Source organism: Vitis riparia, chromosome 8 (assembly GCF_004353265.1).
Source record: "Vitis riparia cultivar Riparia Gloire de Montpellier isolate 1030 chromosome 8, EGFV_Vit.rip_1.0, whole genome shotgun sequence".
Classification (NCBI taxonomy): Eukaryota; Viridiplantae; Streptophyta; class Magnoliopsida; order Vitales; family Vitaceae; genus Vitis; species Vitis riparia.
The window spans coordinates 18,978,818-19,000,349 of NC_048438.1; the positions used below are offsets into that span (position 1 = coordinate 18,978,818).

The window sequence follows — 21,532 nt, forward strand, 5'->3', positions numbered from 1 at the left end:
GCTTATCAACAAAATCTGGTCCCCTCTGCCCCACCACCTTAAGGTTTCGTCCAAGTGGCTTGATTCTCTAGAATTTAGAATTCTTTGCAGCTGGCAAAGCTTAAAAGGCAACAGATTATTTTGTGTCCTAATAACATCTCCACATCACCCTAAATAAACATATGTCCAAATTATTTGGTCATATTTGTATTGTTAGCAATTTATCAATAAAATATGGGCCATTGTCTAACATGAGTTGTAGCCTTGTAAATGCGAGAGGTTTCTCTATGTAAATATAAAATTTAGAATTTTCTTGTAGAGGGTATGTACTTGCTTTTATATTAGCTTATTCTAATATTATGTTCAAATTGTCTGCTTCTAGAGGATGTGTACTTATTTTCATTAGCTTAATGTTATAATATGTTCAAATTTTTTCATGAGTTGATATATATGCAAACAATTTCCAAGTACTATCCCATTCGGGAAAGGTTTTGGGATGAACATAAATAGGTTTGGGGTGGATTATAAAAGTTTTTAAAACTTCAAAACAGGTTCAAGAATGATTTTGTCTCACCTCATTTTGATTATATATGATTTTAAATAAAATATCATTTCAATTGATTTTATTTTTATTTTTTATCATTTTAAACTTTTTTAACATAAATAAAATAAAAATAAATTATAAATATTTTGAATTTTTTTATTTATAAATTATAAATTTTAAAAAATTATAACATTAAATGAGACAAGGTATGGGAAATTCCTATGTCCATTCCACCTGTCCCATTTAATTTTTTTTGGACGGAGATAAGAATAGATATAAATAAATGAAATGAGATTGAAATAAGGAGACGTGTCTCGAACCCATCCTCATTGAGTCATGAAATCGTTTTTCTATTTTTATAACTTTATTCCTTTTGTAGTTAGTTTCATCCTTATATCAATTGGTACTCTTAACTAAAAGCGGAGTCTTAATCATTTTGCCTTTATTTTTTTTTTTATCTAATGTCAATATCATGTCATGTGATACATTTATCATTGTAGTTTCTTCTAAAAATTTCTCAATTAAGTAACATATATATATATACATATTTACAATTTTTCCATTCATAGCTACTAAAGCATCTTTTGTTAATATTTATAATATAGTTTTGTGAAAAAAAAAAATCATAGCCCAAAGTATCCAGAGTCTTAAAAGATATTAAATTCCCCCCAACTTATAAATACATTTGTCACTAGTCAATGTCTTTACAACATTATCAAACATATTTACCTTCATGGTATTAGCATTGTTCATTTAAACAATACTAACATCACATTCCTAACAAGTATCGAACCATTTTTTATAAGAACACATATGAAATGAACATATAAAATCCAAAATTTAAGAGTCAACAAAATTTTCATTAACTATAATATAAAACATTATGCTCCTCATCAAACTTTTCATCAATAATACCCCATAGATATTGAAGCTATTAGGATTCAAGTTTTGTTTTTTTTTTTTTTTTTCCACTTTTAGGTGCTTTGTCAATTCTTCATTGCCCTTCATGATATGTTAATTTTTTGTGACAATAGTAATGTTCACTTCTCTCTAATAATATGATTGAAATGATCATCTATCCTATAATAATGTATTTCTTATAATAATCTAGTCCTATTATAATGTGATTCAAACTTCACTACGAAAGTCTGTTTAGTATGAAACAAGTTATTTAGTTGCTTAACATTTTTTATCCTTAGAAAAAGTAGTTGACACCTCATCCATAATCAATGCATCAAACATTTAAGAATTTTTAAACTCGAATATAAAAACTTCAATTTTTTTTTCAATTGTTATTTTCTTTTTCTAATTTTCTTGTCACAATGCTAAAAGCTATGTTTTGTTTTTGGAAAATTTGGGGGGAAATATTGGGAAAAGAAAATATAAAATAAAAGTAGAATAAAATAAAAAGTGATGAAAAATAAAAAATAGGTTAAAACTCAATAAACTATTTATATTTTTTATTTCAAACTCATTTTATTTATTTTAATTTATCGATATAAAATTAAATAATTTTTAAAATATATAAGTTTTAATTAGTTTTAATTATATTTAATTTATTTTTTAATATTTTTTATAAGATAATCAAACACAAGAAAATCATTTTTCTTCATAATTTTTTTTTTTTATTTTCATAATATTTTATAGGAACCAAACACAACCTAATATAGAAAACTAAGTTTAAAAAAAAACTAGATTAACAACTTTAAGTATATATATATACCGAGGAGTTTCAGATAAATTATATCTCATGCATGTTTTCCACCAATTTGCTTCTTAAGTTTCTCAAATGCCTTTTCATGTTTGTGAGAGGTCATCATGCATAAGTATATTTATAATCTTACTCCTAGTAATTTGGGATTGTAACTCCGCGTATATATAATAATTTATACTCTGGGACGGAAGGATGGTTCAGTTGTAACAAACCTGTTTAGACTGCAACATGGTTGGTCACGCTTTGTATACATTCCTACGTAACATAGACATGTGCATATATAAAATTTACTCCACAACAAAATATAGCATAATAAACCACTAAAATGTTGTCCATTTGTCTGTGTCCTCTCATGGAGCGAATACGCAAGAGTGCAGATTTTAGATATCATTTTTTCGAGTAACGAGACACGGTCAAGCTGACAAAGCCGAATTTGAAAGAGGCCACAACACGGCATGATGGAATCAAGAATAATCGACTGCCCTCTATGCTCGCATCGACTTGACTTGGACTGTTTCCCACTACTAAAATCTTAATCATGATATGATCTCCTTATTATCTACCATAAATTGGCGGGACCCAAGTGGTACAGTCATATTGGATGGGGCTTTGAAATATCTGGTGTTAAGAGATAAGGCCAACTCATTGATTTAATGTACTTCCCAAAAGGATTGGTCCAATCTATTGATCTAGTAATCCAAAAATGCTAAACAGCCTAAGCCTCACCGAAAGCTTGCTACACGTCATCACAGTCCTTCTGGGTGAACACGGTATAGACACCAAGATCGGATCCAGTCCCTTGACCTTTTCTTTTCTCCTTCCAGGAGGTCTCCATCTTGTGAGTCGATGTTGCCCGCATCACGGGGTTGAAAGTGATTGCCTTACTTTTATATTTATTGGCTGCACTTATCCTTGTTAGCCGACTTCGTCCGGTAGGGACCCTCCCCTGATGACACGTGGCACATATTTCTTGATGGCACGTAGCACACAATCTTATCTGGATCAAATCCATCCGGATCTTCTTAAGAGTATATGTGGCGCGCTTCTCCTATCCGAACTTCCTTTAGGAGAGACACACGGACACTCGCAAGCATCACATCCGGACGAACCGCCATGTCACATCCGGACGATCGACATATCCTATCCGGATATGTTTTGTACAGATCATTGATTGAAGTAGGCAAGTCTTGCACGTCATCACAACAGCCTGCCATGACCACGTTCCGCCACCTGCAGAGTGAAAGGACAGGAATGAAGTGACAGCAAGTCACTTCCCACGATCTCTGACAGTCACGGCGCCTCCCACGATCTCTGTCAATCGCCCGTAGGGTAATGATGGTCCTACCACCATCTAATGGCATCATGACAAAGCCAAAATATCTCCCTACCATTAGAGAAGAAAACAGAGCTTCTGATACTATATATATGAACCTTCGCACAAAGAGGAAGGTAAGCTTGCTATACTTAGTAAAAGGTCAATTGATTTATCTCTCTTACCATGGTTGACAAAACCGTCGGAGGGTGCGTCCGGATGTCCTATCTAGACGCCTTTTGTAAGAACGATTAAATCAAGAATCTATATTAGTTGAGATCGTGTGTTCATCCATTTGACAACTACGTGGATCGTCAGGGACGCGAGCCCTCAACAGTCCCCACAACTGAGTCATTGTTATTATTTTCAAAGGTTTAAATAGCAGAGGCTGCACCCATTTTGCTAATTTGAATGTGGGAAATAGAGTTTGACTGTTAAGCATATAGACCCTGCAAGAATCCAAGATGGGATGATTTTGCGTGTCCCACAAGCCTCCTTTGTAATGGTATTGGAATGATTTGAAAGGGGTTGTCTTACACACTATAAGTCAAACATCATTTACACGGACGGACTTGAGAGATCAAACCCCAACCGGCTACTCCCATCATCCAATCATCTTCTACTCAGATTGAAGAAGAATGATGGCATTGTCTAAAATCGAAACCAGCTAGTAGTATTAGACTATTAGTATAAGCATGATTCATACTCTCCTAGTAATTAGCCACTCGTGAATTTAATGTCTCAGCTAGATTGCTCAATTGTTGACATTAGTGGGTCCAACTTTTAAAGTTCCACCAAAAGTAATAATTTCAGCCTAATAAAGTTAAAAGACCCCTCAAAAAATTTCTCAAGGACAATCAATTTTTTCCTTTTTTTCCAAATGTATTACACAAATTTGTCACTGGGGATGAAGTCGTCTAAAAATGGCAGGAGTTCTGGAAAGTAGAAGCCACTTTCTACCAAATGATTTGGTACTTGTCTCATTTTCCCACCAAGCAAAAAAAGAAATAAAGGATGACTAGAAAAAGAGATAGACCAGAAAGGCAGAAATACAGGTTCAGCAGTTTATAGAATGGGCCAGTAGGCCCATCAAGCTCTGCCGTCAAGTATCTGCTTGTTTGCTGGGCTCTTTAAAGTGGTACCCTCAATCAAAGCGACTCTAGTAGGATATTCATATTTGTGCAGGTCCAGGTCCAAGTCAAAAAAATTGAATTAGTTTCGGAGAAAAAAAGGTATGGTTTTAAAAAATCAATAGACTGCAGAGATAAAGAATAATACACGAAAATAAAATACTTTATACAAATCTAAAGTGCCCTCGTCTGCAACCCCAAGTTTGGGCCCAGGCCCAGGCCCAGGCCTAAGTGTATATAAAATTGGACCAAACCCACCTTAGCATGATCGTTTTGGTGCCCATGTGAATCCGGCGAGAATGACACAGCATTTTCCCTTTAAGAATGAACTATTGTCAGATGCTGATCACAAAATTGAAAATTAGGACTAAAGTCGTGGGAATTGAGAAATCAGGTCTGAAAAGGCGGTTTAAGAGATCTGTTAAACGAGATTAAGCCCAGTTTAAACTAATCAGGGTCAGCAGCTCAGGACACTGATACGACTTTTGCTGAAATTGTATTGAAACAATGTGCTAACTGATGGCGACTCACAGCGCACTTGTCCTGCCAATGACCAATTATACAATCTACTAAAAATTTGGCATTGTTCAATTTGAAAAGGATTAGTGTGACTCATTAATTACCAAGCCAACCAATTCTGGGTCTGTTTGGGCCGCAACAATGACGAGAGGATTGGTATATCCTATATAAACAATGGGGGGGTTTTTAGCTTTATTTATTCGTATTGGTTGGTTCCATATCTTTTCCTAACCCAACAACAAGCTAATTTATTTACACACAATTCAAGGCTGCTTTATGTCTGTTTGATAATTTTTGTGGGAGATTAGAAACACTGAGCTGTAACCCTTCTGCTGGAAGAGAAGACAATTAACAAGACTCTTATGTAAGATTGAAATACAGGATTTCACTTGGAGAAGAAGCAAGTTAAGATTATTAAAAGAGTTATAAAACTCTTCGTTCATCATCTTTCAATTAAGTTTTTAGGACAATCGATTGTTGAACATGATATTAGATCTTGCTTTGACGGGAAATCATGGATTCGAATAATTTGCATGTTTGTTTTCTCCTATTTACAATTCTTTGCTATCTCTTTACCCCAATTTGTGCAGGAAGGGTGTACAAATTGACTGTTAAACGTATTAAATACCATGCTCCTTAAAAACGGGGAAGACTGTCTTAATATGGGAAAAAGACAGCTAGTTATTAGGTTGAAGAAAGAGACAGGCCATATCCTCGCAATTAATCGAGTGACACAGGAAATTGCGTGAACCGAAAAGATAAGAGGTGTGGAAGGAGTGGCTACACTTACGCCGACACTTGAAACTTAAGTCTACCAACAAAAAGAGGTGTGTAGGAAAGGAGATGAGGTCAGCCACTGGATCAACTTCTTAACAATTGGCTCTTTGGCCTTGTGGGGATCACCTATCATGAACCATGTGACTGATTCTCTTTTTATTGTCCTGTAATTTCATTACAGGTGAAAGATGTTAGGACGGAGATGGTCATCTTTTACGGTTTTTGTCAAGACCATCTAGAAACTAGTGAAAGTGGGAGGTTCAATGTTTGTGTGTACAGTGTGTTGGCATATAATTTGGGCCCATGTTTCGAATAAATAAAGCACTTCCACGCCGATGTCTTCAAAATCAGTGAGAAAGCATCAGTCTCTTTTTGTTGAAGGCGGGTCCATTGTCGTCAACATCCATGAAGACCTTTTAAATTTTACTATTTGTTGTTTCTGGATTCTAAGTGTGGACAGCACCAATTTCTGCGGCCCTAACGCGGCCTATCCCCTTGCAGACTTGCGGTAATGTTTTGCTGTCAGAGATGATTCCAGATTTCGGTGTCACTTACTGCCAACGGGTTGGAGGTGAAGCAAGAACTGTAAACAGATTGGATGTCACCATAGGAAGCCTCTCCAATTGGCTTTGCTGCATAGGGCATAAGAGAAACATACTACTAGTCAGAGAATCTTTGTTCCACTGTTCAATAAATATGGGAAGTATTTTTGTTACTTACTTTGGGGTACTACAATATTGACAGCAAAATAGAAAAGCAGAAAATTCACGATTACATTATTACAATACAGACAATAGCAAGATGCACTGTAAATCTAGTTTACATTAATGTGCTTGCTGTTGCTTCTCTCTAAACCATCTCTACAAATTTGTGTTGGCTGGTCCATGGTAGTGGTGGTGTCTTCTGTGGCTGTGGCGGTGGCAGTGACAGTAGCCTTGGATTCTGTTTCTCCCAATTGTAGAATGCCGTTTCCGGAGGAAGCCATGTTAATCTCATCTTTATTGGCTTCTTGTCTGAACTTCTTGTAGATATCGCCTTGGTAAAACTTTTTGGTCCGGATCACTAAAATGAAGGAAATAATGCACCCAAAGAGTGTGGCTGCTGTGATTATGATAAAAGACAGTTTGTAACACGCAGCGCCTGTGCAAGTCAAGTCCTGCCCAGCAACCCTAGTAACACCTGAAGCTTCCAGTTGCTTCAAAGCTTCCTTGTCGTAGAGATGCCCGGCTACTTTGACGTTGAGGATATAAGACCCGACCGGACTTGCCACGGCTCCGAAATTGTACAAAGTGGAGTAGTATTTGAGGCCAAATAATTCTGATATGATGGCGAACACTAGTGGCCACTGGGCTCCAAAGCAGAAGCCGATGATCACTGAGGCGAAGTAAAGAGAGTTGGGGACGGCGAAGGCGATGAGAAGATGGCCAACACAAGAGAAAAGAAGAACAAAAGTTAGCATCAGCGGACGGGGGAATTTGTATCTTGTCAAGAATATTTCGGAAGCGAAGCCAGACACGACTCGACCCAGATAATTCCATATGCTGACGAGGGATACGAAGGTGGTGGTGCTGTGGGCCGTGTAGCCCAGTGAACTGCCAATCTGCCCCAAATTGTCGATAGCAGTTAGTGTTCCTCCGACTCCACATGTGGTGACAATGAACAGAATCAACATATCAATGCTGAACAGCGCTTGTAGAATGGTGTAGTCCTCGCCTCTGTCTGGTGGCTTGAACATGGTTTTGAAACAAGAAACTGATTTCTCTGCCTTTTCTGGAGCTGCAGTGGGTGGTGGAAGCTGCTCCAGTGACACCACAGGGGATGATGCTAGATCAACCGCAGGTGGATTTTCAGTAATTACTTTCACCTGGGCGGCGTCCAAGGCTTGTTTCTTACCCTTCCAGATGTTGATTTCCTCTTTGATGACTACAGCAAGTGGAAGAAAGAGTAGGATAAGAACGACAGCAGCACTTCCACTATACTCGATTCTGGAGAAGGTAAACTTGTTTTGTATTATGATTATAACCATGAGAAACCCGGCGAGGCCGAGAGACATATAGAGAAGATCATAGAAAACCTTGAGCTCATTTGCTTGCCGACCTACTTTCATGATCCTGATTGTCCGAAGAAACACGAAGGAGACTGCAGCCGGAAGCCAAGCAATGAATAGAATAAGAGATTTGGAATCATCTCCGTAGAAAGCACGGTAGAGTTGTGTGATGATAGCACCACTCAGACCAACAAATCCCTTCAGAAGACCCAAAACAATACCTCTGCTTTCAGGGAAGTTCCTAACACAAGTAACCAACGCTCCGGTATTGGCGAATGATTGGGAATTGGCGCCGATGCATATGTAAAGACACATCTGCCATATCTGGGGTTTGGCAATGCGGTCGGTGACGGCGAGCCAGATCATGAAATACCCAAAAAAGTTCATAACAGCGCCAATACAGAGAACCACCCAAGGTGGAGTGACCTCGTTGATGAGGCCCGAGAGAACCCCAACATTGCCACCCAGGTCCTTGAAGAAGCTCAGCAAATTAAGGGTGGTCTGATCATAACCCAGTGATGTTTTGATGTCACCCGAGTACAGACTGAACATGTAAGTTGCACCTGCAACAGACATGATCAGGAGTGAAGCAAAGACCATGAACCATCGCCCCACAAGCACTTGCAAACCGAATCTCCTCATCCCTCTCCCCCCACCACCACCACCACTGAACTCAGCCATCCCCATGTTTTTCCCACCTCGGGTGTCGATAAATATTCTGGAGCTGATCAGTGATGATGATTATTGAGGTTCACAGTGGCCTCATATTTATAGTAAACAGATGTCAGATATGACCTTACACGCGTGTGAATTAACCATGAGTTTCATCTTGACTTGATAGTTGACTGGTAAACGGGATGATTCCAGGATTGGGCGGAGAGATTCCAAGTAAGAACAAGGACTCAAAGCTTCCAACCACGTGCTGTGCTCGATGAAACTGACATTGACACTCACAAAGCGCTCCCAGAAACTGGGTTTTTCACTCCAAAAAGGCAATTTATAGAACTCATTTCCCAGACAATCGCTCAATTTTTTGAATCACCAAAATTGACAAAATTATTAAAAGTGAAAAATAGAAATTCCACCATTATCAAACTCTTGTATCATGATCCGTGGACTGTACTTTTTTGGTTTTGATACCCGTGACCACATTATTCTTAATTTGAATCACTTTTTTGGTTTGGATACCCTAGTTCAATTTTTCCAATAATTGTATCCAAGTATACAAGCAATCAACTTCATGGATCGATCTGAGGCTTAGAGATTAATGAGCAAGAAAACCGATACCAGGGTTTTAAGTGTGAAAAGTATCAGAATATACCATACATGATGGTCTTCAACTAGTACATGAACAAATAAAATTCAAATCTTTTGCGTCATACTGTTTTAAATTTCTGGTTCCATAATCACTCCCATTTCCTCTATATATTGTTTCCGTTCACGCATCATACTCTTCTAATAAGCAGAGCCCCTTTCGTCTTGTTAGCCCGAGGCCACAAGTTTAATCAAAATACACGCACCGATTGACTAAGTATTTATGATTCCTCTTCTTCTAAATCATCTTCTTTTTGATCATTTGTGCTATTTCTCTGCTAAACCACATGTTGAAATAGAGATGTATTTTAGACGTGGTCAACATGATTCCCCACCAATAATTTATTCGCGAGGAAATTGCATGCATGATAATCTCCGGCTAAAGTGTGCCCAAGAGAGTTGAATAGGAAGCCAGCTTTATTGGACCCTTCGTTTTAGCTTTATGCTCCTCTGTTTAGGCGGTCTTTGTTGCCAAATTCTAAAGAACTATCATTTATTTTGGTACAGGCTTCTAGAGAACAAGAGTGTCCATTTTGATAATGAGATACTTGAATTGCTAAGTTATTGACTAATTTTAATGTCTATTTAAGATACTAATATGCATATACTACCATCTTATGTTAATTGATTAGCTAATATTACAAGGAAAAGTAAGTTTTGACTTATTAATATGAAAATATATAAAAAAAATCTTAATTTTTTTAAATCAATATTATTTTTATTTATTTAAAAATAATTTAAAATATATATCCTTTTAATGAATCATTCCATTATTTCCTAAAATATCATTTTACTTGTCATGTCATTAATATCATTTGATAACTAATGTAAATTTTCCTTTCTTTTAAGATATATATACATATATTTTATTATTATTATTTAAGATTTTTTTTTCTCATAAGCACATGACTTTTTTTTCCTTTTCTCCATCAACAAACATTTCATAAGAAAAGTGGGTTACTATTGGAGAAAAATCTTAAAGAAACAGTGAAAAAAAACCATAAACTTTATTCCCAGCAAAACTCAAATTCATGTACAAATTCACCGAGTTTCATTGCTTTTAATATCCACACTCTTCAAACTACCTTACTTTTGTTACATAATGTTTATTTATAGAGAAATAAAATAAAATCTCAACTTTTCTTATAGGACAGTTATTTTGGAGGAAAAAAAATCACAAATGATATATATATAAATCTAAAAAAAAAAATTATCTGGACGAGTCTAATTATCAATTGATGTTAATGACATAACAAGTAAAAAAATCATTTTAAGGAATAATTAAATCATTCATTAAAAAAGCACATATATTTTAAATTATTTATAAATAAATAAAGATAATATTGATTTAAAAAAATTGGAATATTTTTTCATATATTTTTAAATTAGTAAGTAAAAATCCACTTTTTCTGAATAAGATTAATTATCGGGTAAAGTACCTTTTTTTGGGATTTCATTTTGTTGGGAACCACCTACCGAAACTGACATGCCCTTATAGCCAATATGAATGTACCGTTGCGTATCTCATCCAAGGACATGCTGATAAAAGTATGTCGACCGTTTCCTCAGACAAGTAAGCAGATCTTGTGGTCGGCAAGCTGGCATCACCTAATCAAGTTGATTTGGACGGAGGGAAAGTCTTGGCATCAATCTCTTTGAATATTAGGCTGGCATATGCTATGTGTGGAACCCAAATCTTTGGACCAGTTTGAATACAATGGTTTGGGCAGACTTGGACTTCCGATTCGGAGAACTTCGACCTTGTTATGGAAGTTTTTTTTTTTTTTAAGTAGAAATGGACAGCATTCTAATCAATCGAAACACTGCCCAACTTTGAATGATATATTTATTGCATAAGAATAAAGAAAGCTGGCGTCGTATTTGATGGTGTCTATTGTGCGTCACCCAAAATTTCGACTGATTGTTTCGAGTCATGCACCATCACATGTTTAGAGAGGGAATCTTCTCACCCCAATAATAAAAAATAAAAAAACATATTTATTTTTTTTATTTTAATAGTGATAATTTCTTAGCAGTTTTAAAATTCCGGAAAACTATTTCTCTATTTTTTATTTATTAAATCAAGTCGAATTGACTTATTTGAACACCTAAACCCCACTCCAATAAAAAATAAAAGAAAGGAACATGAGATAATAATAACCTATCTACACATGATTTTTAAGAAGAAATTTATAAAAAGGGTTGACAAAAATATTTGAAAATAGGAAAGAAACAAAAAAAAAAGATCGAGGTTGTTTTGAGAAATGGAAACTACAATGTCTAATTTCAAGAGAATGTGAAACGCTAACCGTGGAGTTCATTCCCTTCCTCAAGGGGAAGTTTGGGCATCAACACCCATCTTCTTGCATAAGCAAGTTAAATGAGCCAAAAAGAAAGAGCATCCCATGAGGCCTAATTGGCCCACATTTTTTTTTAGCTCATATTAAGAGGGTGTTTGTCTTTTTTAACTTTTTATTGAAAGTAATTTATTTTCTAACTTTAAGTTATTTGTTTTTCTATCTTTTCATACTTATTATAAACTTTTTACTTAATAGAAAAAACCAAAATATTTGAATTTTTTTAAATGAAAAAAAATAACATGTCAATTTTTTTCAATGTTTTTATAACCGAACCGGTAATTGAACTGAAAAAGTTACGACCGTAGAATTGGTGACTTCATAAATAATAATTTATATATTATATAAAATTTTAAATAATTCAAAATTTTCATAATATTTCATTTTTATACTTGACATATCAAATTAAATGATAAAGAGAAATATAAATATATTAATATTTTAAATTTTATTAAATAGAACTTTTATAATATTTAAATATAAAGATATATTTAAAATGAAAAAATATATAATATTTAATTTTATTTGCATGTATTTTGTATATTTTGAAATTATTATATTAATTAATTTATATTATTTTTTAATTACATTATATAATTATTATAAAAATAAATGTGAAAATGTTTTATACTTTTATACAATAAAAAATTGAAAAAAAAATAATTTTGTTATATATTTTTATTTACAAATATAATACAATGAAAAAGTTTCATAACTTAATGATTAAACTTCAATTTTTACACTTGAAGGTCCCAGCTCAATCTCTCCGGGTTTTTTTTTTTTTTTTTCTCACTAACTAATCCCATATCGAAAATGAATAAAAAATATGAATGGATTGTGGGTATAAAAGGTATGCAAGAATTATTAACTTGTAAAACTAAAAACTTATTGGGTTTGATGACAAATGGGTTGGATGATCTCCTCACATAGTGATCTGGTTCCTTAGGAAATGGAGTTATTTTGGTGCAAAATTCATCAAAATGTTTTTTTGGCTTAAAAAAGAAAGAAAAAAGTTTTTTTGGCTTATATATATCTATATTGAATTGTCTGGTTCGCTAATTCGATTCTGGTTCAACCCTTGGTCAGTTTAATTAATCGGATCGAACCGGAATCGTAACCGACCGACAGTCGATCTTCATAACTTAATGGTTAAATTTCAATTTTTACACCTGAAGGTCCCAGCTCAAGCTCTCTGACTTGTAAATTTTTTTTTCTCGCTAACTAATCCCACGTTGAAAATTGATAAATATATATATATGTAGGGATTGTGGGTTATAAAAGACATACAAGAATCAATAACTTGTAAAGCTAAAAACTTAGTGGGCTTGATGACAAATGGGCTATATGAGCTCCTCATAGATTGATTTGGTTCCCTTAGGAAACATTGTCATTTTGGTGCAAAATGCATCAAAATGTTTTTTTGGCTTAAAAAAAGAAAAGAAAAGAAAAAATGTTGAACCATCTAGTCCGCTGGATTGATTCCAGTTCAACCCTTGACCAACTTAATTAGTCGGATTGAACTAGAACCGATTAGTTTGGTCTGGTTTTTAAAACCATGGTTTTTCTTTACTTTTAATGTTTAATAGAAATAAAATATTATAAAAACAAACAATTTAATATTTAACACTATTAAGCATTAAAGTTCTATTTAGAATTAAGTTAAAAAAAAAAAAAAAAAACCACCTAAGACTATGTTTGATTCCCAAAAAGAACTAAGGAAATAAAAAAAAATGTTAAGGAAAATAATTTTTTTCATATTTTGTTTAAATCAAATATAATTAAAATTAGTTAAAAACTTAGGTGGTGTTTATTTTTTTTACTTAATTCTAAATAAAAACTTAATGTTTAATAGTGTTAAATATCATGTTGTTTGTTTTTGTAGTATTTTATTTCTATTAAGTATTAAAAAGTAAAAAAAACCTAATATGTTATTTTTTCTATTTAAAAAAAACTAATTTTTTTATTTATAATAAGTCATGAAAAAAGTAGAAAAACAAACAACCTAAATTTTGAAAACAAATTACTTTCAGCAAAAAACTAAAAAAACAAACACCCACTTGTGCATTTTAAAATTATCTAATCTTTATATAAAAGTAGAAAATAAGTTAAATGAATTTGAAATAAAATATAAAATAATTTATTGACTTAAATCTTTTTTTTTTCTTAACTTTTATTTCCTTTGATTTTTCCTTTCTATTTTCTTTCCCTCACATTTTCCAAGAACCAAACATACCTTAAGAGTGGAGTAGATTAGGCTGGTTTAATTCAACATGGCAACCATTGAAGACGTCAACCAAAAGCTTAATCCAAAACTTGAATTTAACAGTTTTGTCAAATGCTTAAATGTTTGGTTCTCGGAAAATACTAAGGAAAGAAAAGAAACGTAAAGGAAAATGATTTTTTCATGTTTGGTTGTCATATGAAAAATATCAAAGAAAATCAAATATAATTAAAACTAATTAAAAGCTTATATATTTTTAAATTATTTAATCTTTATATTAATGAGTTAAAATAAATAAAATAAGTTTGAAGTAACAAAAAAAATAATTTATCAACTTTTAATTTATTTTTTTATTTTCCTTCATTTTTTCTTTCCTTCTACTTTTCCTTTGTATTTTCTTTCCCTTGCATTTTTCTTCAAATTTTCTGGGAACCAAACACATGAATATTCTGTTTAAATTACACATTCATTAACATATAAATCTCATGGACAATTAATTAACCAATATTAAAATTGAGGTGGCCTTTGGGCATTTCCATCCCAACTGAATAATTTATAGTTATAAAAAAGTTCTGAGTCACCGATATTTCAGTTTTTGTAATGTCCTTAAGGCCACACTTAATCAAACAAGAGCAGAAAAGAAAAAAGGAAAAAAATGGATTATTTAATAAAATTTAATACTTATTATTGAATTAAATTGATTTTAAATTAAATTATTCTTAATTTATTAACTTAAAATTTATTATTTATTTTTTACTTTAAATATTAAGATTGTTTTATAAATTTAAATTTATTCTAAATTATCAAATTGACATATATATATCCTCTTTAATTCTAACTAATATTTATATTTTCACTAACAATAAGTAATAAATTTATTTATCAAATATTTATATTTAAAAATTGCAGATATATAAGATAACTAAATATATATATATATATATATATATATATATATATATATATAATAAAAATAATTATGAATATAAAAAATATTTACGGTAAAAGAGAATTATGAATATAGAGTTATAGTTGTAAAAAATATTTTTATTAAAGATTAAAAATGAATTAATTATTTTAACTTAATACTTAAAGTTTTTTTTACTTTAAATTATGCTCCAAATTACTTTATCAAAAGTAGTTTTTTTTTTCTTTTAAACTATAACTTAATAGTATTAAGCATTAAATTATTTATTTTTATTATTAAGTATGAAGTATTAATAAGATGAAAGTTAGGTTGAGATTATACTTTAATTGTTTCAAAAAATTGTTTTTAACATTCTACACAAAGCTAGAGAGCTAAATATTTTAGTTTTTCCCTTTCGGACAAATTTTTTTAAAAAATAAGTAATAAAAAAAAATTAAAAAACAAATCATTTAAAATCTAAAAGAAAATTACATTCAATGTTAAATTAAAAAAAAACAAACAAATATCACATTAATCTACTTAATGACTTAATTTAAGTTATTAAGTAAATTAAAATCATTATTTAATTTACCAAACATCTTCAAAATGTCCATTAAAAAGAATATAAGAACCAACAGCGGAGTCAGAAAAATTAAAAGTAGGCAGCCCTGATAGGTACAAGCATGAAGAGGAATGAAGAAAGGCATCATCATACTAGCAATTAAATCTAAATCATATAAGAAATTGTGACATGATCCGCTTGAGTTAATGGGAAGAATTTTGTAATCTGCGTGTAATTTAATTTTAACACATTTTTTAAATAACAATAACGTTGTCCAAATAAAACAAAAATATAAAAATGGAAAGTGTTACATGATTTCAGGTAATTTGTTTAAATTTCAATTATCCAAATTTGTTATTAAGACATGAATGGGCGGTTTTCTTTCTTTGGTGTGTTTTTTTTTTTAAAGGATAATGTCAATGTGAAAATTGCTTTTCTTGACAAAAGCTTCCTCTGTTCTCCCGAACCCCAACAGTAGCTGTCAGCCATCTATCTAGTTAGTGAGCGGTGGAGTTGTCGTCTGCACTGCCAACGCGAAATGTGGAGCCAGACATGCAATCCAAACTCAACCAAATCCTCCGTATTCCCAGATGTGGAATTGTTGATAATGAGAATAGCAAAATCATCAGCAAGAAAAAAGCCCAATACAACCTTACCACACGAAAAAGGGGCACTCCCAACTATGCACTTTCCTTGAGATGATTGTCAACAGCAACATCGAAGTCAGAAACTCCTGTTAAAGCACAAAATTCCCAACAACAATCCTCAAAGCCGGAGCAGTGGAACAAACAGGGATGACAAGTTTATGAGCAACTCAATAAAACCCAAAAACATTGCTTTCAGAGAAACATTATGGCTCTGAATCGTCTCCTTTTCTGTCACTTACCCAGACCACCAAGTGCTTCATTGCTGTGACTCAAGACAGAATCAAGGCTATTAAATAATAACCACCATGACTTCCAAGCATTCATTAATTCCACATCCTGAGTTAGTTTTAAAGAACAGAAGTAAGAGACCTACAAACTAGGCTGAATCCATCCATGCAGAAGCTAATAATAAGCTGTTCTCCTCATCAATCAGAACTCGACAGAGTAACTGTGTGAATCAGATATCAATCAGTCTTAACATGAAATAGACAAACCATATCTCAGCATCTCAGCATCTCAGTACCGGTCATAGGAAGATGGTCGACCTGCTTTTCTAGAGCGATCATAAGGACCGGGTCTGTCCCTGTAGCTTCCCCTGTCGAAACGGGCTGGCCCTCCTCCACTTCCATACTTGTCGCCACCACCTCTGGGTCCTCCTTCCCTATTGTAACCCTTATCCTTGCCGTTGTACCCATTTTGAGTGTCCCGGTCCATATATCTATCCCCTCCAAAGCGATCACCACCAGGCTGGTACCTGTCATTGTTGTAACGATCACGGCCATACCTGTTGTCTCTGCTATCAGTGCGCTCCCTATCTCCTCCATAGCGTCCCCCATCAAAATGATCATCATATCGGTCTCCTCCAAAGCGATCGCCACGACCACCTCCACCCCCACCCCCACCTCCACCTCCACCTCCACCTCCACCAAACTTGGAATGTGAAGAGAATCGGCCACCACCACTGCCGACACCATCACCAGAAGGACAATCCCGCGCCCAATGTCCTGGACGGCCGCACTTAAAGCAATCATCAGATCGGCCAACTGGCTTATCAACTCCCCTGTAGCTGTCCCTACCACCCAGCATACGATCCCTGCCACCTGGAAAATGATCCCTGCCACCCGGGAAATGATCCCTGCCACCTGGCATATGGTCCCTTCCACCAGATATGCGGTCTCTGCCACTTGTCGCGTGGTCTCTGCCACCAGGAGCATGATCCCTGCCACTTGGCATATGGTCCCTACCATAGCCATATCCTGAATCTTCACTGCCCATTTTTGGCTGTGCCTTGTTTACAGATATTACCCTGCCATCCAACTCCCGGCCATGCATCTCCCGAATTGCATCTTCCATAGCTCGATGATCTGCAAAGGTTATAAATCCAAACCCGCGAGGACGACCAGTATCTCTTTCCATCATGACCTACGCAAACACCAAACATATTGTGAAGTCAAAGGGGGCATTTTCTTGCAGGAGTAGTGAACCAACAAATATCATGGACCCTGTTTATTTTGAAATGAAACTACTCCTTTCCCAAATAAAGAGGGCCTAAAACATTTCAGTGTAGCAGATATGCTTCCACAGTTTAAATCATCAACAAATAGACATTTCGAGGGACTATTGGTGCATTTGCTGCAGCTCCTCTATTGCATTTCAGATGGCAACCAGAATAATCAGCTAGGAAGACCAACAATTAAATTGTTACACCTCATGTGTGCAAAACTGATCGACAATGCAAGAACAAGCCACCTACATACCACAACTCAAAAAATGCATTTTATGGATGAATCTATATTCATATCGGTTTACAGTTTTATCAAAAAGCACCATTGCAGGTTCTCTCCATCCAAATCAATCACAGGAACAATGGAACATGACACTAGAAACTAGCAGGCTCAGATACGGTAGGCCATAAGAAAATATGCAATCAGGAACCCTTTTCACAAATTTGAAATTCAACTCTGGCCTCCAATAAGACCATCCTGTAAACTGCAGCACATCATCATACTCATTGCAGCCAAGACAGAAATATAACGCCACTTCAAATTGCAGTCCAGAAAAATCTACTTTGTTTGAACAGAATCTTGTGTAGTCTCACAAAATAGAACTTTAATAGCAAACACCGAATCCTTCATCTAGAAGGAATGGAAAGATAATTAAAGAATGATTCAGGTGCTGCACTGCCACCAGGAAGCCTGACTATGAAAAATATTCAAGATATAATACCACGAAGAGAGATTAGATGTCAATCAATGGAAAGGGGGAAAAAAGAACTAATAGCATGTACATGTGAACTGCCATTGTTACTGGTAATTAATTATGTGGAAGGATATGCACGATAGTAGCATAATACTTTCTGCCATAATAAATCCTCTTTATCATCATATTGCTCACAATCACTCAATATTATTAACACAATAGTAACAGTTGCTCCCTAGAGAAGCACTTGAACAGACATAATATTCAAACAAAATCCAGCATGTGAACTGAGCAGGGCATTCATGATTTATCACAAACAAGCTGCATTAGAAGATGGAGTTTCTATAGGTGACTCATTCCAAGGAAGTATTTTGCTTCCTTTCTCTGGTGGATAAGTAGTTAGCATCTTGCAATCACTAGCACTCTGTTTATGACGCATCTTAAGCTCCTCTTAAACATTTAAAGTTAGGTAAATCAAAGTACAGACCACACTCATGCTACTCTTCTAATGGGCACAACTAATGATAAGCAAGTTTCACATTTAAAAATAAGTGATCCCCGAGAAGGCTTATTGTGAAGTATCTGAAACCAAAAAAAAAAAAATCCTCAAAAGCATTAAAAATAAATCTTTTGGACTCTATGATCAGAGACAATGTAGTCAAACGTTATTTGCTTGACATCTATAGAAACCAACTTACTTTCGTGTTCAAACATGACTGTGCATCCCATTTGAAATAACAATCAGAATCTTTTTCATTAAATTGATATAAATGACAGTCCTCAAGGCAACATCTGAAGGCAGGCCAAGTACCCACTAGTGTAATACTTCACTTTTCTTTTTCAAAAAATATTAGAGCCCCAATTTTGACATATAAATAGTTGGTATTATGGAAAAGGACAGCCATCTAGCAAGCAACAGCTTAAGAATTGGTTAATCAGTTCTCAGCCACATCATTAAATAAAATCTGGAACAGTGAGAATTCCTAATAGACCTCAAAGCATAGTTATTATTGCAAATAAGGATCACTCCAACAATAGCAAACATAATATACAAAATGGAAAACCGAGCATCTAACATTACAACAGTCTGCAGACTCAACACATTACAGACTACATGTCATTGGTTTATTAAATTATTCCTCAGCCTGCATACACACTTCTTGTGCAGCCAAAATTGCAAACTAAGGTGCAATTTGCACATACTTCTTGTTTCCTGTTTTGAAAACAAAATATAGTAACAATTCCAATATAAAATTTAAGAACTCTTATAGACTTATCATAAAAAGATAATTTTCAAGAACTGTTTAAAAAAAAAATCAAAGGTATCAAAAATTTTAGAGCTTTTTTGGCCATGCAATTTAAAAACAGTTTTCTGTTTTTCAAAACAATAAATTGTTTTTAAAAATTTCTAACACTATTCGCTGTTATTCTCTAGAAACAATTTTTAATAACAAAGTAAATAGAGAACAATTTTTAGAAAACAAATAGGAGTCGTTTTCTTTAGTTTTTAAAAACATGAACTTGTTTGGCCATGTTTTCTCAAACTTATTTTTAAAAACTCTATTTTATTTAAAACAAATTTAAGAAAACATAGCCAAACTTGCCCATACTAGCCCATACTAACTCAAATTTTAAAATTTGTAAAATCATTTTTTAAGAACATAAGGTAAGTACATATTTATGGGACAATGCAAGGAAATACTTCCTTTTTTATTGCATTAATGGGGCAATCCTCAAACCCACAAAAAGGACACATGACTGAGCTACAATCGTTAACATCACACAAAAGGAAAACATTGCCAAAAAATATATATGCCACAGGCATTGGGCTCCGTGATGATAAAATAATGCACAAAGTCATCCAATTTTTTACAAGAAACGAGCAGATTAACAAATTAACCTAATCAATTAACATGAAAAAATGCCAGAAAAACATACAAGTCTTAGTCTTTACTTTTCTAGGAAACCAAACAAGATGGGGGACTGATGAAAGAAACATCATACCAGGGACTCGAGAATTTTTCCGTATCGACTGAAGGCATCTTCAAGATGCCTCTCCGAAGTGTTCCAACCCAATCCTCCCACGAATATGCGATTCTCTTCTCTACCGCCCATCTTCACAAACCCTAGTGGAAAGACATTTATGGTGTTTGTAATTCAAAATTTGCAAAAAGGAAAAACTAGAGAGAAAAAAGAAAAAAAGGAAGGTGGGATTTGGAGATAATACCTGAGAGTCTCTTCTTATCACTGAGATGTAGCGGGAGCAGCAGTTCTTGCTCTAGGGCTTCTGAAACGACGAAAAACCCTAGACCCTTGTTTCTAATTCTGCTCTATTTTATTTATATTTGTCAGTAAAGTTCCCACCCGGTTGGCCTCTCCACCCGATTTTATCAAGCCCACTACTCAAACTCTGGCCCAGCCCAACCTCAAGCCCAATTTTTCGACAGCATAAACCATCCGGCCCCATTTTTATATATTATAACAATTAAAAAAAAAAGTTTATTTTTTTAAGAAAATTGATTGAATCAAATTATTTTTTCTTAAAATTTATTTTTTAAAAAGTTGAATTTTTTTTTTTCAAAAGATTTTTTATAGAAGTCATCTCTATTTGAAAGAAGAAGTTTTCTTCAAATTTTTGTATCGGAAACATCTCTAGAATGTTGGGTCTTACATGGCAATCTTACTGTGCATAGATGATTAAAATTATTATATTTGTATAAATATTCTCTCCATTATTATATTTTACAAATTATTTTTTAAAATAATCCTACAAATTTCAAAAACCTAAGCCAAGGAAGGGCTTTTGGAACTTAGATTTAGCCCGACTCCTATTGACCCCACATCCTTGGGTCACTCAAAATTGGGATATAATAGGAAATATCTCAAAGTTTGAACTTTAAAATTGTAGGGGTCATCCAATGAGGATGCCCCCTCCAAAAATAGGCGTATGCCGCTGTTTGCGGCGCGCACACGGTATTCTTTAGTAAAAGGCGAAAGAATAGTTCGCTTTGTGCTCACCGCGCGGCTGCGTGATTCACTTTGGATAATGAAATGGCTTATATAGGAAGCTTTCATGTTTGGTTTTCTCACTCGGAAGCGATGTGGGACTCATTTATATCTTCTAGACACTTGCTTTCTTCTTGTGCCAGTTCCACCCCAACCCCAAACATAACTTCATTAGCTGAAGTGGCTAACAGGACAAAAGGGGTATCAATGCAGATCATCACGAGAATCCGACGGTTCAAAAACTCACTGCACGCTTTACGGAGATCCAGTGTGCACAAACCCACGCAATGATTTTAT

At 34.1% G+C, this 21,532-nt stretch overlaps 2 protein-coding genes and 1 non-coding gene across 3 annotated transcripts; all 3 read right to left on the reverse strand.

The window, feature by feature from the left end:
* Positions 1-6,633: 6,633 nt before the first annotated feature.
* LOC117921342 (protein NUCLEAR FUSION DEFECTIVE 4-like) lies at positions 6,634-8,972 on the reverse strand. The gene has a single exon (XM_034839211.1). It carries the CDS (start codon positions 8,707-8,709, stop codon positions 6,790-6,792), a length of 1,920 nt encoding a protein of 639 aa, XP_034695102.1. The 5' UTR covers positions 8,710-8,972; the 3' UTR covers positions 6,634-6,789.
* Positions 8,973-16,035: 7,063 nt separating this feature from the next.
* On the reverse strand, positions 16,036-20,561 carry LOC117920511 (glycine-rich RNA-binding protein RZ1C-like). Its single transcript, XM_034838095.1, has 3 exons — positions 20,457-20,561; positions 20,234-20,355; positions 16,036-17,452 (listed from the first exon to the last, which is right to left on the reverse strand). Exons 2-3 carry the CDS (start codon positions 20,342-20,344, stop codon positions 16,547-16,549), a joined length of 1,017 nt encoding a protein of 338 aa, XP_034693986.1. The 5' UTR covers positions 20,345-20,355; positions 20,457-20,561; the 3' UTR covers positions 16,036-16,546.
* A 577-nt stretch (positions 20,562-21,138) lies between these two features.
* On the reverse strand, positions 21,139-21,256 carry LOC117921374. Its single transcript, XR_004652334.1, has one exon. It is a non-coding gene; the product is annotated as a U5 spliceosomal RNA (small nuclear RNA).
* Positions 21,257-21,532: the final 276 nt, after the last annotated feature.